The 18,367-nt window shown below is 41.4% G+C and overlaps 1 protein-coding gene across 1 annotated transcript; it reads left to right on the top strand.

The window, feature by feature from the left end:
- The first annotated feature begins 65 nt into the window (after positions 1-65).
- LOC116605658 (protein white) lies at positions 66-17,421 on the top strand. The gene is made up of 18 exons (XM_048723450.1): positions 66-1,272; positions 2,623-2,671; positions 3,394-3,580; positions 4,239-4,310; positions 5,409-5,674; positions 5,818-5,889; positions 8,335-8,437; positions 8,884-8,952; positions 9,090-9,130; positions 10,945-11,050; positions 11,561-11,692; positions 13,894-13,986; positions 14,507-14,564; positions 14,728-14,805; positions 14,909-15,014; positions 16,136-16,236; positions 16,310-16,401; positions 16,793-17,421. The coding sequence occupies exons 1-18, from the start codon at positions 1,005-1,007 to the stop codon at positions 16,892-16,894; spliced, it is 1,995 nt and encodes a 664-aa protein (XP_048579407.1). The 5' UTR covers positions 66-1,004; the 3' UTR covers positions 16,895-17,421.
- The last annotated feature ends 946 nt before the right edge of the window (positions 17,422-18,367 follow it).

Consider the following 18,367-nt stretch of genomic DNA (forward strand, 5'->3'; position numbering starts at 1 on the left):
GTACATGCTAAATGCCCCGCCCCTGAACTCCTCGAAAATCCGAGTGACGCTTTACACGCTTACAAAGAGATTTTCGAGGAGGAATGGGGTCTATCAAATAATACATTGCGTATTTGCCTCGAGGCCTGGTACCATTTATTGTATCCTATGATCCTATAATAGTGATATTACTAAGAGTGCATGCTGGTGAGGATGGGAGGCCTGTGCTGCGAGCTGGCGAGCTGATTGACCTTTTCGCGGTTAAAGTTACAATACCTGTGGTTTTACACCAAAGAGAGGTTCAAACGGGTGTGTACGTCGCTCTTTCCCGCCAAAAGCAAGTAAGCAACAGAACACACAAGACAGCAACAATTCGTAAAATTTATCTAATACCTCATAGGATTCATGCCAAAACAAGCCTCTTTATGGTGTAAAACTACAGGCCTCCCAAGTTTTGTATTTCTAACCGCGTCATGGCATGTGACAACCATCTCCATGGTAACCGGCAGAAGGGAGTTGATCTCCCCTCCGAGGACCTGCTATAATCTATGAACGCGTGATAAAGAGCGATCATCGGAGTCCCAAATTTGTCGATTGTATTCTTTTTACCCAGACATGTTTTTTTTTCAATATTTTATTAGTAGACATGTTGACCATGCAGTCTAATTGATTAGAATCGTGATGTTTCTCTGCATTAATTAAAATCGTTGATGATGTATCATGGTAAATTTATCATTGTAAATGTATCATTTTAAATCCGCTATGGAAAATCATATCTATCGCTTTTTAAGCCAAGTACGTGTTACCTATAGCAAAAAAGGACATCAACTCGAGAACACGCGAGAAAAAAAAGAAAAACAGAGAAAATATAAAACACTTAAGTCTCTCGAGGTAATTGAAAAAAATAATTAAACATGTCTTTAGGCTGTCCATCTTATTAAGATAAGCATCAAAAATATCAATTACGCTCGTATCAGATTTCGAAAACGGCAGTGTGGCTGAATGAGTGTACATCGACGTGCAGCATGGCGGAGCAGGCGCTGAAAGCGGGTCTCGTCTCCTACGAAGTGAGCCCTGCGTTGGACTCGTACATCCATGACTCGGGAGAGTCTAGGAAATCCGAATTATCTCGTGGACGGAGTACAAACCCTGTGCCCAGGGAAGACGCTACTCTTTCATGGCAGAATATCAACGTATCGGTTATGGAGGGGAAGGGGAGGTCGGTGTGGCAACGGATAGTATGCAAGTCGACTCCTGCCCCCAACGGAAACATCAAGCACATACTGAACGATGGTAAGCCATGACAAGAACGTTGCACAAATACACATTCAAGTAGGTGGACATTGTTTGCGCTTTCTGTGACTTTCCCTCCTTTGTCAAAAGTTGGACTTTCTTTGTCAAAACTTGGAATTTTTTTTATTCTCAAAGGCTTTCCAATTTCCAAAATACTATATTGATTGAATTGCTTTATAAAAAAGAGTTATTATTGCTAGACCTTCTGAGTGTTGGTCGATTCCATTTAGATGACAGAAAGTGTCACTTTGACGAACAGATTGTCAATGAATTAATATAGGGGAGGTCACGGAATTTCTTTCAGTGTCATACAGGTCAACCAGAGTGTGAAAATATCAACACCACCGTCAATGCATAAAGCCCTAATAAGTACACGAAGAGAATTCCATCTTTATCGGACGCAATACGGGTAACGTTGTAGACCGTTTTATTGGTCAGAATGCAAGGGCATCAGGATATTGATTGCGTACCCAAAAAGAATTCTAATAAACACAAGCGAAAGAAATCCAACAGCTAGTAGAAAAAGAACGCTTTAGAGAATATTATATGTGAGTTCAAATCCAACAGCTAGTATAAAAAGAACGCTTTAGAGAATATTATATGTGGCTTTCTCAGTCGAGCTCTGCCCCTTCCCCCATCCTCCTTCTGTTGAGCCTGACACGATATCACTTTTCAGTAGTATGGGGTGATGCACTTGGGACACGTGACCCCACACATATTTTAGAATGTATAAGGACACGAGCGGTAGGGGCGTGGCTGTGCCCACCCCCCCCCCCAATATTTTCTTTATGTTTCTGTATCGTTCCCCTCCCCCCAAACTCAGGTGGCCTGCTCCTGCTGTTGCATGCAGCAATGCTAATGAGCACCCTTTAGTTCAATCCCTCAAAGTTGAAAGTCGCCCAATAAGCCATTTCAGAGTTTAAGAAATGACGTGAGGGACTGGGCTCTTTCGGACCAAAAGAGCGATTTTTTTTCAAAATCGTTCATTTAGTCCGATTCGATCGATTCGACCCAGTCTCTCCGCGTCTTTTCTTAAACTCTGAATTGGCTTATTGGAGCTTGAATGAATACCACAGATTTCCCGATCCTGTGTTGGATCTGGCGACCTCATCTCTAAAAAGATCTCCCTCTAGAGCCACAATTTCAATAGTACCAGCAGTACCAGTTATGCTTTATCTAACAAAGCAAGCTTCCCTGGTACTTAATAGTGTAAGAAAACTGAGGAAACCAGATAAGCCCCCTCTCTAAGTCACTCTCTTTAATACCCCACCCCCCCCCCCCCCTTCAAGGCAGAAAAGGAAATACACCCCCTGTGGCTTACTCGAGCTTGTAAGATTTTGTTTGTTTTAGTGAATGGAACTGTCAAGCCAGGATCCCTGCTGGCCATCATGGGCGCAAGGTATTCTCCCTTTACGAGACCTGGTAATAGCGTGCTGGCGAGATAGTTCAGTGGTATGGGTTTACGAGACCTGGTAATAGCGTGCTGGCGAGATAGCTCAGTGATATGGGTTACGAGACCTGGTAATAGCTTGCTGGCGAGATAGCTCAGTGGTATGGGTTTACGGCACCTGGTAATAGCTTGCTGGCGAGATAGCTCAGTGGTATGGGTTTAGGAGACCTGGTAATAGCGTGCTGGCGAGATAGCTCAGTGGTATTGGTTTACGGGACATGGAAATAACGTGCTGGCGAGATAGCTCAGTGATATGGGTTAACGGGACCTGGAAATAGCTTGCTGGCGAGATAGCTCAGTGGTATGGGTTTACGGCACCTGGTAATAGCGTGCTGGCGAGATAGCTCAGTGGTATGGGTTACGAGACCTGGTAATAGCTTGCTGGCGAGATAGCTCAGTGGTATGGGTTTACGGCACCTGGTAATAGCGTGCTGGCGAGATAGCTCAGTGGTATGGGTTTACAAGACCTGGTGATAGCGTGCTGGCGAGATAGCTCAGTGGTATGGGTTTCCGGGACCTGGTGATAGCGTGCTGGCGAGATAGCTCAGTGGTATAGGTTTACGAGACTCGTAATAGCCGTGTTTCGAAATACTCGCCAATACGTACAAAAAATAACCTGAACAAGGAAGATATTATGTTATCTTGACCCAGCGTGTATCTTTATCTTCAAGTGGAGCTGGAAAGTCAACCCTCATGAACGTATTGGCGCATCGTAACATTGCCGACATGCAGGTGTCCGGGACAGTCATGGTCAATGAGCGAAAAGTCGGACTGGACATCAACACCATCTCTGCCTACGTGCAGCAAGAGGACTTGTTCATTGGCAAACTGACAGTCAGGGAGCACTTGGTATTCCAGGTACAACACCGATGACAGTCAGTGAGTTACTGTATTTGGTATTCCAGGTACAACACCGATGACAGTCAGGGAGTTACTGTATTTGGTATTCCAGGTACAACACCAATGACAGTCAGGGAGTTACTGTATTTGGTATTCCAGGTACAACACAGATGACAGTCAGGGAGTTACTGTATTTGGTATTCCAGGTACAACACCGATGACAGTCAAGGAGCACTTGGTATTCCAGTTACAACACTAATAACAGTCAGGGAGTTACTGTATTTGGTATTCCAGGTACAACACCGATGAAAATCAGGGAGTTACTGTATTTGTTATTCCAGTTACAACACCAATAACAGTCAGGGAGTTACTGTATTTGGTATTCCAGGTACAACACCGATGACAGTCAAGGAGCATTTGATATTCCTAGGTATAACGGACGAAGGGCTAGCGCTCAAACCGTCAGCGCAATTACTCTGTTTCACGGATGCGTTCAATATACTTTAAAACCATGACTGTCTGGGAGTATTTGGTATTCCAGGCATAACACCATGACAGTTTTCCAGGTTTATTACTTTCACAGTCAGAGATTATTTCGTGATTTTTGAAATAGTATGATGGAAGTTATCTATTAAAAAGGGCACAGTTGAAGAGTTCATAAATTTTGTTATTTCAGGCACTTCTTAGACTGGATAAGGATCTCTCTCTTCAAGAACGTCTTTACCGAGTGGATCAGATTATCGGCGAGGTACAATTTGCAATATGCGCAGTAGAATGTAGTTTGCGTGGTAGAATGTAGCTTGCGTGGCAGAATGTAGTTTGCGTGGTAGAATGTAGTTTGCGTGGTAGAATGTAGTTTGCGTGGTAGAATGTAGTTTGCGTGGTAGAATGTAGTTTGCGCACTAGAATGTAGTTTGCGTAGTAGAAATGTAGTTTGCGTAGTAGAATGTAGTTTGCGCAGTAGAATGTAGTTTGCGTGGTAGAATGTAGTTTGCGTGGTAGAATGTAGTTTGCGTGGTAGAATGTAGTTTGCGTAGTAGAATGTAGTTTGCGTAGTAGAATGTAGCTTGCGTAGTAGAATGTAGTTTGCGTAGTAGAATGTAGCTTGCGTAGTAGAATGTAGTTTGCGTAGTAGAATGTAGCTTGCGTAGTAGAATGTAGTTTGGGTAGTAGAATGTAGTTTGCGTAGTAGAATGTAGTTTGCGTAGTAGAATGTAGTTGGCGTAGTAGAATGTAGTTTGCGTAGTAGAATGTAGCTTGCGTAGTAGAATGTAGTTTGCGTAGTAGAATGTAGCTTGCGTAGTAGAATGTAGTTTGCGAAGTATAGTAGCTTGCGTGGTAGAATGTAGTTTGCGAAGTATAATGTAGTTTGCGTAGTAGAATGTAGCTTGCGTAGTAGAATGTAGTTTGCGTAGTAGAATGTAGCTTGCGTAGTAGAATGTAGTTTGCGTAGTAGAATGTAGCTTGCGTACTAGAATGTAGTTTGCGTAGTAAAATGTAGTTTGCGTAGTAAAATGTAATTTGCGTAGTAGAATGTAGTTTGCGTAGTAGAATGTAGTTTGCGAAGTATAATGTAGTTTGCGCAGTATAATGTAGCTTGCGTAGTATAATGTAGTTTGCGTAGTAGAATGTAGCTTGCGTGGTAGAATGTAGTTTGCGAAGTATAATGTAGTTTGCGTAGTATAATGTAGTTTGCGTAGTAGAATGTAGCTTGCGAAGTAGAATGTAGTTTGCGAAGTATAAGGTAGTTTGCGCAGTAGAATGTAGTTTGCGTAAAAGAATGTAGTTTTCATAGATCTGTTTATTTTTCTTCTATGTATCTACCTACCTCTCTTGATATTTCCAGGTTGGACTTCGCCGATGTGCCGATACAATGATCGGGATTCCAGGGCGCATGCGTGGCATCTCGGGTGGAGAGAAGAAGAGGTTGTCATTCGCGTCAGAAGTTCTCACCGACCCGGCCATACTGTTTGCTGATGAGCCTACCTCTGGTTTAGACGCGTTCATGGCCCAGACCGTTATCACAACTTTGCAGAAGATGGCTGCACAGGGTCGGACTGTAGTATGTACCATTCATCAACCTTCTTCTGAGGTCTTCGCCATGTTCGATAGGTGGGTATGAATCGAGGAAAAAAGTTCCACACGGCACTGATCGCGGCTGCACTAGCCGTGCTGCACGGCAAAAGATTCAAACGTCGAGCTTCTGATGTGCCAAATCAAATACCATGTTTGCTATATTTATTATTTATTTGCAGTTTGTTATTGCTAGCGGAAGGACGCGTTGCCTTTCATGGACCGACTTTCCAAGCCATCACTGCATTCTCTGAGTAAGTCACAGAGATCAATAAATAATACACATCTTCTAGTACATCGTGGAGAAAGTTGTATGCAAGGGTCGAACACTTCCCACAGCGGCAATGTCGCCATTGACTTCCGGTCGATTACGTAACAATCTCCGATGTTTTTTAACGGAAAACGCGAAAAATATTTTAAAATTGTAAAGCAGTGTGTATATTGGAAGTTTATTTGAGGACGTGACTGATGATTTAGATTTAGTTTTGATTGGCCTGTTCAATAGCTCGGATTCAAATAGATTCTTTTGTCTTCTATCGGTTGAGGCGTGTTGAGGTTTCGGTCCGCCCTCCGGAAGTCAACTGGTGCGATTGCCGCATGTATGTCTAATAGCGATTCTACCAATTTAGCGATTCTACCAATTTAGCGATTCTACCAATTTAGCGATTCTACCAATTTAGCGATTCTACCAATTTAGCGATTCTACCAATTTAGCGATTCTACCAATTTAGCGATTCTACCAATTTAGCGATTCTACCAATTTAGCGATTCTACCAATTTAGCGATTCTACCAATTTAGCGATTCTACCAATTTAGCGATTCTACCAATTTAGCGATTCTACCAATTTAGCGATTCTACCAATTTAGCGATTCTACCAATTTAGCGATTCTACCAATTTAGCGATTCTACCAATTTAGCGATTCTACCAATTTAGCGATTCTACCAATTTAGCGATTCTACCAATTTAGCGATTCTACCAATTTAGCGATTCTACCAATTTAGCGATTCTACCAATTTAGCGATTCTACCAATTTAGCGATTCTACCAATTTAGCGATTCTACCAATTAAGCGATTCTACCAATTTAGCGATTCTACCAATTTAGCGATTCTACCAATTTAGCGATTCTACCAATTTAGCGATTCTACCAATTTAGCGATTCTACCAATTTAGCGATTCTACCAATTTAGCGATTCTACCAATTTAGCGATTCTACCAATTTAGCGATTCTACCAATTTAGCGATTCTACCAATTTAGCGATTCTACCAATTTAGCGATTCTACCAATTTAGCGATTCTACCAATTTAGCGATTCTACCAATTTAGCGATTCTACCAATTTAGCGATTCTACCAATTTAGCGATTCTACCAATTAAGCGATTCTACCAATTTAGCGATTCTACCAATTTAGCGATTCTACCAATTTAGCGATTCTACCAATTTAGCGATTCTACCAATTTAGCGATTCTACCAATTTAGCGATTCTACCAATTTAGCGATTCTACCAATTTAGCGATTCTACCAATTTAGCGATTCTACCAATTTAGCGATTCTACCAATTTAGCGATTCTACCAATTTAGCGATTCTACCAATTTAGCGATTCTACCAATTTAGCGATTCTACCAATTTAGCGATTCTACCAATTTAGCGATTCTACCAATTTAGCGATTCTACCAATTTAGCGATTCTACCAATTTAGCGATTCTACCAATTTAGCGATTCTACCAATTTAGCGATTCTACCAATTTAGCGATTCTACCAATTTAGCGATTCTACCAATTTAGCGATTCTACCAATTTAGCGATTCTACCAATTTAGCGATTCTACCAATTTAGCGATTCTACCAATTTAGCGATTCTACCAATTTAGCGATTCTACCAATTTAGCGATTCTACCAATTTAGCGATTCTACCAATTTAGCGATTCTACCAATTTAGCGATTCTACCAATTTAGCGATTCTACCAATTTAGCGATTCTACCAATTTAGCGATTCTACCAATTTAGCGATTCTACCAATTTAGCGATTCTACCAATTTAGCGATTCTACCAATTTAGCGATTCTACCAATTTAGCGATTCTACCAATTTAGCGATTCTACCAATTTAGCGATTCTACCAATTTAGCGATTCTACCAATTTAGCGATTCTACCAATTTAGCGATTCTACCAATTTAGCGATTCTACCAATTTAGCGATTCTACCAATTTAGCGATTCTACCAATTTAGCGATTCTACCAATTTAGCGATTCTACCAATTTAGCGATTCTACCAATTTAGCGATTCTACCAATTTAGCGATTCTACCAATTTAGCGATTCTACCAATTTAGCGATTCTACCAATTTAGCGATTCTACCAATTTAGCGATTCTACCAATTTAGCGATTCTACCAATTTAGCGATTCTACCAATTTAGCGATTTTAAGAGTCACATATTTAGCGAAAAATATTCTCGAGCTTTTTGACGCGATATTCAAATTAAATGAAAAAGGCAAGACATACAGACAAGAAAACCCTAGTTATACTTATAGTTATACTTAGTTATACTAGTTTCGTTTTCAATCAGCGACTTTGTGTTGTCCCTTCACTTCCACGTCCACTCCACACCTTGGAATACTGACGAGTATTCTTCTGATACCCTGCACGTCCACTCCACACCTTAATACTGACAAGTATTCTTCTGATATGCTGCAATTTTCAGTCTTGGCTACTCGTGCCCTCCTAACTTTAACCCAGCCGATTACTTTGTGCACACTTTGGCAATTGTGCCTGGAGACGAGGAAAGGTGTCGAGCAAGAATTAAGGTGATTGAACAAGTTACACATGTAACATACTACACATGCAATAAACTACACCTTTAATGAGAAAATCATGTAACATACTACACATGTAATAAGCTACCATGTAATAAACTACACCTTTAATGGACAACACATGTAATAAGCTACCATGTAATAAACTACACCTTTAAGGAACAACACCTGTAACATGCTACACATGTAATAAGCTACCACGTAATAATCTACACCTTTAAGGAACAACACATGCAACATACTACACATGTAATAAGCTACCACGTAATAAACTACACCTTTAAGGAACAACACATGTAACATACTACACATGTAATAAGCTACACCTTTAATGAGCAACACATGCGATAAGTTACACACATGTAACGCGCTACACATGTCACAACCTACACATGTAACTAAGCTCTAGTTAAGAGATATGGTTTGTTTATCTGCAGGAAATTTGTGATGAATTCGAAGAGAAAAAGTCATCAAAGAAAAGTCGAAGTGTGACTCCCAGTACAGAGGTTTGTCACAATAGGGCGTGGTCAAAGATGCATCTTAACATTAAGATTATTTAGAGCATATGAACAGGAAAAGATACGAGAACAAAGAATAGGGAACAAGTAGGAGGTAATGGCAATAATACATCCTTTTCTTCTAGGACTCCTTCCGAGAAGACCCTGATGTGATCCGTTCATCACCGTAAGTAACGACATGCCGTACATCACCGTAAGTAACGACATGCCGTACATTACCGTAAGTAACGACATGCCGTACATCACCGTAAGTAACGACATGCCGTACATCACCGTAAGTAACGACATGCCGTACATCACCGTAAGTAACGACATGCCGTACATCACCGTAAGTAACGACATGCCGTAACGACATCACCTTCAGCAAATATGACCACAACAACAACAACAACAATGCAACAACACACGACAACAACACAACGACAACAACACACGACAAAAACCAACAACACAACGACAACAACACACGACAACAATCAACAACACAACGACAACAACACACGACAACAATCAACAACACAACGACAACAACACACGACAACAATCAACAACACAACGACAACAACACACGACAACAATCAACAACACAACGACAACAACGCACGACAACAATCAACAACACACGACAACAACACACGACAACAATCAACAACACACGACAACAATCAACAACACACGACAACAATCAACAACACAACGACAACAACACACGACAACAATCAACAACACAACGACAACAACACACGACAACAATCAACAACACAACGACAACAACACACGACAACAATCAACAACACACGACAACAACACACGACAACAATCAACAACACACGACAACAATCAACAACACAACGACAACAATCAACAACACAACGACAACAACACACGACAACAACACACGACAACAACACACGACAACAACACACGACAACAATCAACAACACAACGACAACAACACACGACAACAACACACGACAACAACACACGACAACAACACACGACAACAACACAACGACAACAACACACGACAACAACACACGACAACAACACACGACAAAACCAACAACAGCACTAGAAAAGATGCTAGTTTCTTTAATGTTTTTTTTTTTTTTTAGATTCCAAGGTTCTTGTAGATAATTCCGTGTGTTTTGCTTATCGTTGTTCTCCCTCTAGATACAAGAGTGGTTGGATAAGTCAGTTCAGTGGCTCTCTTGTGAATTGCTTATCGTTGTTCTCCCTCTAGATACAAGAGTGGTTGGATAAGTCAGTTCAGTGGCTCTCTTGTGAATTGCTTATCGTTGTTCTCCCTCTAGATACAAGAGTGGTTGGATAAGTCAGTTCAGTGGCTCTCTTGTGAATTGCTTATCGTATTTCTCCCTCTAGATACAAGAGTGGTTGGATAAGTCAGTTCAGTGGCTCTCTTGTGAATTGCTTATCGTATTTCTCCCTCTAGATACAAGAGTGGGTGGATAAGTCAGTTCAGTGGCTCTCTTGTGAATTGCTTATCGTATTTCTCCCTCTAGATACAAGAGTGGGTGGATAAGTCAGTTCAGTGGCTCCCTTGTGAATTGCTTATCGTATTTCTCCCTCTAGATACAAGAGTGGTTGGATAAGTCAGTTCAGTGGCTCTCTTGTGAATTGCTTATCGTATTTCTCCCTTATACAAGAGTGGTTGGATAAGTCAGTTCAGTGGCTCTCTTGTGAATTGCTTTTAGTATTTCTCCCTCTAGATACAAGAGTGGGTGGATAAGTCAGTTCAGTGGCTCCCTTGTGAATTGCTTATCGTATTTCTCCCTCTAGATACAAGAGTGGGTGGATAAGTCAGTTCAGTGGCTCTCTTGTGAATTGCTTATCGTATTTCTCCCTCTAGATACAAGAGTGGGTGAATTGCTTTTAGTATTTCTCCCTCTAGATACAAGAGTGGGTGGATAAATCAGTTCAGTGGCTCTCTTGAATTGCTTATCGTATTTCTCCCTCCAGATACAAGGTCGGTTGGACCAGTCAGTTCCGCGCTCTCTTGTGGCGAAGCTGGATCAGCACCATTAGGGACCGCTCTATCGCGCAAATTCGCTTTATGGAAAATATCGTATGTTCTCTACAACATCATGTCCTGTAAATGAAAAAAGCCATTTGTGTGTCGCTATGGGCCAAGGGGGTAGCCAAGGTTTGCTGACGGAGGGGGGTGGGTTGGGGGGATGATGTGACAACTGGTAATTCTCCAATAAGGGCACCTGGTGGGAGATGCTTATCACCCAGTTCCGTCTTGTACCGTTATCTAGCTAAGTCTTGTGCGCATGCGCCTTGTACCAAACCCTTGGATAGGTCTTGTGATTATTTAAGGTAAATACCACCTGCTAAATACCGCCTTGTAAATACTCAAGTAAATGCATGGTGTGTGTTGACACGGTAAGCTGTGCATCATGTTGCATGAATTGAAGGTTATAAGGCTGCATTTAATAACTGACCAAAAGATAAATGCCTTGCGAAAAACAAACAGAAATTACCAGTTCGGCTACAAAGTTCATAGCCCTATTTTGATTCATTGAATTATGTGTTTTAACATACAACCCTCAGGGCGCTCCTGTTTTGTTCCTAGTTCCTAGCTGTTGTAGTCGGACTGATCTACTTCCAAACGACCATAGACACTGCCGGCGTCCTCAACATATCTGGATCTCTCTTCTTCCTGATCACTGAGTGCTCGTTTTCCAACCTGTTTTCCACTATTTTTGTAAGTTGCAAACAATGAGAGCTTTTTACCCTAATGTAGAGATAGATAACAATTCACAAACTAATGGGTGTTAGTAGGACCATGCTCATCTACACGACAAACAGTTCCACAGTTTAACAGATACTATGTTACGAGGTTTTTGGGTGGTTCTTTTATGGTATTGGGGGTAGCCGGGGATCGTACACGCTGAGCAAGGGTTGGCCGTCTTCGTTGTTCTTTATTGCATCGCTTGAGTGTTTACAAATGGTAGAGCTACCACTGGCTAGCGGGAAGTTGGCTGTAAGAAGGCAAGTACTTTCGGAAGGTAGTGAAGGAACATCTCTTTCCCGGAAAGTTGACGAAGCCAACTTTAGAGAGTCCTGACTAAACCAACTAGAGCACTGCCGTGTAGTGTCCTCGCAACAGTTACAGTTCAATCCTAGAGCTAGTTACTGCTGCTCAATTTATACTAATCTCATTAATAAACTGGTCAAACTGGTTTTAAGGATGATGTAAGAATAGAAGATCGGGTGTTGAGTTTTGGAAGCAAATCAACTATGAAATAATAAATGACTTAGAATGAATTCCTTCAATAGAAATAGCAAGAGCAGGATAAAAGGAAAAGATTGACTATAGTGATATGCAAAATAAAGTAATGTAACAGCGGATAAAGCTAATCGTTAAACTGTTATTTTAGCCTGGCAAATATAAAACCTGTTTTGCTAAACAGTAACTACGCATGTTTAGTCAAACAATGAAGAGATCCACGTAAAGCAAATAAGTGAAATGTCGGATGGAAAGTGAAAGTAAATATCTGACTGACGTGTCGGAAACGGCTTTTGCATAGATTAACAATTCCTTCATAACAACTATCTTACTATTGGTAGAATGTAGCTTGTGTAGCATTTGGCAGATTTTAAGATTTTTCCCGCGATTCCGCGGGGTATTTGCTGGTAACGCGCAAGTGCTCATGGACAGGGTGTCGCGCGCAGAAGACACTTTCGCATTTAAGTTTAGTCACTTTTTTAGGATTCACTTCGCTTCTCGGCGTTTATTTCTCGTACCATTTCTCTTCCTTGTGCGTTATCCGCCGATATCCCAGCCGCCAGATTATTAACTAAATATTTTTGATAATTGTGCTTTTTAAACTTAATGTTTCTGTCTGTAGGTATAAGTTTTATAACATGCTTATATGTACTTAATGTTTCTGTCTGTAAGTATAATGTGCTCATATAAACTTGATGATTCTGTCTGTAGGTATATTGTGCTTATATAAACTTGATGATTTTGTCTGTAGGTATAACGTGCTTATTATAAACTTGATGTTTCTGTCTGTAGGTATAACGTGCTTATATAAACTTGATGATTCTGTCTGTAGGTATAACGTGCTTATATAAGCTTGATTATTCTGTCTGTAGGTATAACGTGCTTATATAATCTTGATGATTCTGTCTGTAGGTATAACGTGCTTATATAAGCTTGATGATTCTGTCTGTAGGTATAACGTGCTTATTATAAACTTGATGATTATGTCTGTAGGTATAACGTGCTTATATAAACTTGATGATTCTGTCTGTAGGTATAACGTGCTTATTATAAAGTTGATGTTTTTGTCTGTAGGTATAACGTGCTTATATAAACTTGATTATTCTGTATGTAGGTATAACGTGCTTATATAATCTTGATGATTCTGTCTGTAAGTATAACGTGCTTATATAATCTTGATGATTCTGTCTGTAGGTATAACGTGCTTATATAATCTTGATGATTCTGTCTGTAGGTATAACGTTCTTATATAAACTTGATGATTCTGTCTGTAGGTATAACGTGCTTATATAATCTTTATGATTCTGTCTGTAGGTATAACGTGCTTATATAAACTTGATGATTCTGTCTGTAGGTATAACGTGCTTATATAAACTTGATGATTCTGTCTGTAGGTATAACGTGCTTATATAATCTTTATGATTCTGTCTGTAGGTATAACGTGCTTATATAATCTTTATGATTCTGTCTGTAGGTATAACGTGCTTATATAAACTTGATGATTCTGTCTGTAGGTATAACGTGCTTATTATAAATTTGATGATTCTGTCTGTAAGTATAACGTGCTTATATAATCTTGATGATTCTGTCTGTAAGTATAACGTTCTTATATAATCTTGATGATTTTGTCTGTAGGTATAACGTGCTTGTATAAACTTGATGTTTCTGCATGTCAGGTATTTCCGGCCGAGTTGCCAGTGTTCATACGCGAGCACAAGAATGGCATTTATCGGACAGACACGTATTACTTGGCCAAGACGATTGCTGAGGTAAGTGCACAAAAAAAAGTCTTGTGACCTTTCACAGATAGTCACCTACTGCACGCCGGACTAGGTGACGCTTGACTGTTTGCGTGACGCTTGACTGTTTGCGTGACGCTTGACTGTTTGCGTGACGCTTGACTGTTTGCGTGACGCTTGACTGTTTGCGTGACATGCCAGTTTGCGTGTCATGACAGTTTGCGCGACATTTGACAGTTTGCGTGATGCTTGACAGTTTGCGTGACACTGGCCAGCTTGCGTGACACTTGACAGTTTGCGTGACAAATTGACAGTTTGCGTGACACTTGACAGTCTGCGTGACGCTTGGCGTTTACTGTTTACCGACGCATCATAAGATGCGCAGTGCTACACATTGTGTGGTGCGCTATGACAATTTGGTTACGCTTCTGGGATGTGGGGTAGCTTGTGGGGTAGCTCCGGATGTGTCCTGCCAATTATGTCTTCGATTTTCTAAAGTACTTGTAATTTTTCAGACTAAGCCTCATCCCCTGATTTTTCTGTTTTTCAGCTTCCAATGTTCTGCATCTCGTCATTCCTGATATGTGTTATCCCGTATTGGATGATAGGTAACAGGCACCTTACGCAATGACGACGGCGTCAAAAACGCGCGCTCACGACTTGCTCAAAAGTGCTCTTGATGCCGTCGCCTTGGGGGTCGTTGAGATCCTTAATAACAACTCGTTCTAATAGTTGTCAAACAACCCACAAAAACTGAACTTTTGTTTAAAGGTCTGCGAAGTGACGCCGCTCATTTCTTTATCTGCTATGCGGTATTGCTGCTGGCCACAAATGTCGCAGTCTCGTATGGTGAGCGGATAGCTTTTGGCAGCTTTACTTTTATTTATATAGCTTTTATATAGCTGTTTTTTATTCTTGGCATTGTGTCAGTTGTTGTTGTTGTTTTTCATAGGTTATATTATATCGACCATTTCCAGCACGATGCAGATCGCCTCTTCGATTGCATTCCCCATACAGCTGCCTTTGTATCTGGTCGGCGGATTCTATCTGAATATCGGGTACGCAGGGGAAAGGGGAGGGGAGGGGAGGGGAGGGGAAGGGGTGGAACAAGTGACGTGTACACAGCAATTGATGACAAGAGGGTTGACAAGACTAGACCACGTGACGTGTACACAAGAGTAGAGTAGACCAGGTGAAAAATTCTAGCTGATATAGCTTACGTGACATGTGCACGTTTGAATACGAATACTAGCTGGTATAACTTATGTGACATGTACACGTTTGAATACGAATACCAGGCTTACGTGACATGTGCACGTTTGGATACGAATACTAGCTGGTATAGCTTACGTGACATGTACACGTTTGAATACTAGCTGGTATAGCTTACGTGACATGTAACGTTTGAATACGAATACCAGGCTTACGTGATATGCGCACGTTTGAATACGAATACTAGCTGGTATAACTTATGTGACATGTACACGTTTGAATACGAATACCAGGCTTACGTGACATGTGCACGTTTGGATACGAATACTAGCTGGTATAGCTTACGTGACATGTACACGTTTGAATACTAGCTGGTATAGCTTACGTGATATGTGCACGTTTGGATACGAATACTAGCTGGTATAGCTTACGTGACATGTACACGTTTGAATACTAGCTGGTATAGCTTACGTGACATGTACACGTTTGAATACGAATACCAGGCTTACGTGACATGTGCACGTTTGAATACTAGCTGGTATAGCTTACGTGACATGTACACGTTTGAATACGAATACCAGGCTTACGTGACATGTGCACGTTTGGATACGAATACTAGCTGGTATAGCTTACGTGACATGTGCACGTTTGAATACTAGCTGGTATAGCTTACGTGATATGTGCACGTTTGGATACGAATACTAGCTGGTATAGCTTACGTGACTTGTACACGTTTGAATAATAGCTGGTATAGCTTACGTGACATGTACACGTTTGAATACGAATACCAGGCTTACGTGACATGTGCACGTTTGAATACGAATACTAGCTGGTATAGCTTACGTGACATGTGCACGTTTGAAAACGAATACCAGGCTTACGTGACATGCACATGTCTGACTCCAAATGTTAGCTTGAGAAGCACATCATGTGAAATATGACTGGGTAAAATATGGTTTTGTTATAGATCCGTCCCTGTATATCTGATATGGGTCAAGTATCTTTCATGGTTCCAGTATTCGTTTGAACTCCTTCATATTAACCAATGGAAAGGGTATGGTGTGATAGGTGAGGCAGCTAGCTTTTAGCGCATGTTCAACGTTTATACCGTGGACTGATTTTTCTTCGTTATGTTCGGCAGATAATTGCGCACAAATAGCAAATAACAGAACAGAGAGCACCGGGTGCATCCCAAATGGTGAAGCGGCCTTAGAGTTCCTAGGAGTAAATCAGGTAAGCAACAAAAAGTTGTAAGTAATTCATCATCATTATCGCCATCGTCAAAATCATCTTTATCACAAATCACTATCAAAACCATTATTATTATTGTTGTTGTTATTGTTATCATCATCATCATCAACTTTCATTATCAATATCATCAAGAACATTATTAGCAACAATTACATGCTGAGCCGTCCATTTTCAAGAGAATGAGAATGTTGCATAGTATACAGAGAAAGCACTGTAGAAACGGCCATCATTTTACGCAAAAAAAAAATAACATGATCTCGCCTTCTGTCGTAAAAGAAAGAAATGATGAATATCATCATATAGTTTAATTAAGTTATGAGAGTATTTATGTAGAAGTTCAAAATCACATTCAATCTCTGTTTTCCATTTCCAGGCGAACCTTCTGACCGACATCTACGCTCTGATTTTGCTGATTTTTGCCTTTCGCTTCATCGCGTTTTTGGCTCTACTGAGGAGAGCTTACCAGAAGCAGTAATGACACCACACTCCCTCCCCTCCCCCCTCTTTATCTTGATGCGACCACGGGAGGGGGGGGGGGGGGTAAGGAAAGCTTACCAGAAGCACTAACACCACACTCCCTCCCCTCCCCCTCTTTACCTTGATGCGACCACGGGAGGGGGGGGGAGGATAACATAAAAGTGCTCCATCCCCACCCCCATCCCCTACTTTTTACTTGATTCATAGGAGTGAGGCGAAAGACCCAGGATTTCAGCCTTCGATTGGTCGACCGTGATTTCTAGACGTCTGGTAACCCAAAATAATCCTATGCTTATCGTTTAATTCAATTGGTCCCTATTTGAAAACTAGGTACTAGTTTTTTGTTTTGAAAATATCCAAACGCTTTTTTTTAAATTCCAATATCTAAAAAAATCCTGATTTGCGATAAGTTATGTAAATGTCGTTTTGGCCAATCACAGCGCATGTATGATCTCGTCTATTTCATAATCACAGGATACCCAAGCTCACTGTATGTATGAATAATATAAGAATATGTTAACATTACGTTGTGTGACTCTTAATTTGTTAATTAACATATTGAGACCAAGGGGTGGGGGGGGGGGGGGGGGGGTGTATTCCCTATAAAAGTAGACGGGGTGATCGTCTTGCTGTTATCACCCCCGAGGGGGTGTTCAATGATTCTTCCGATTTTGCTACCCTCACACGAGGATCATCCTATCCAACTACAATCAGCCCAGGCCCGTACCCCCCATCTGCCGAAATTCCACTTTCGGTTCCCAATGGACGTGCTATTTGTAGACAAAACTTTAGAGCATAAGCTAGATCATTCCGGTATGTAGCCGAATCCGACAATAAACGTCCCGTGGAGATACTGCAAAGGTATTTAAAAAAATCCCTTTTTGTTTTTCCGGGGGCTCAGATTTTTAGTCAGAGAACTCACTCACTCCCCCCCCCCCCCCCCCCCCCCTTCAGGTCCATTTTTTCGGATTTTGCACCCCCCTCCCCCCAAGAAAAATCCTGGGTACGGGCCTGTAGCCTGAAGACTAGATGACATCTTCCCAGGTACGGGCCTGTAGCCTGAAGACTAGATGACATCTTCCCAGGTACGGGCCTGTAGCCTGAAGACGAGATGACATCTTCCCAGGTACGGGCCTGTAGCCTGAAGACGAGATGACATCTTCCCAGGTACGGGCCTGTAGCCTGAAGACTAGATGACATCTTCCCAGGTACGGGCCTGTAGCCTGAAGACTAGATGACATCTTCCCAGGTACGGGCCTGTAGCCTGAAGACTAGATGACATCTTCCTAGGTACGGGCCTGTAGCCTGCAGACTAGATGACATCTTCCTAGGTACGGGCCTGTAGCCTGAAGACTAGATGACATCTTCCCAGGTACGGGCCTGTAGCCTGAAGACTAGATGACATCTTCCCAGGTACGGGCCTGTAGCCTGAAGACTAGATGACATCTTCCCAGGTACGGGCCTGTAGCCT

The sequence above is a fragment of the Nematostella vectensis genome, chromosome 2 (genome assembly GCF_932526225.1).
Source record: "Nematostella vectensis chromosome 2, jaNemVect1.1, whole genome shotgun sequence".
NCBI classification, from domain to species: domain Eukaryota; kingdom Metazoa; phylum Cnidaria; class Anthozoa; order Actiniaria; family Edwardsiidae; genus Nematostella; species Nematostella vectensis.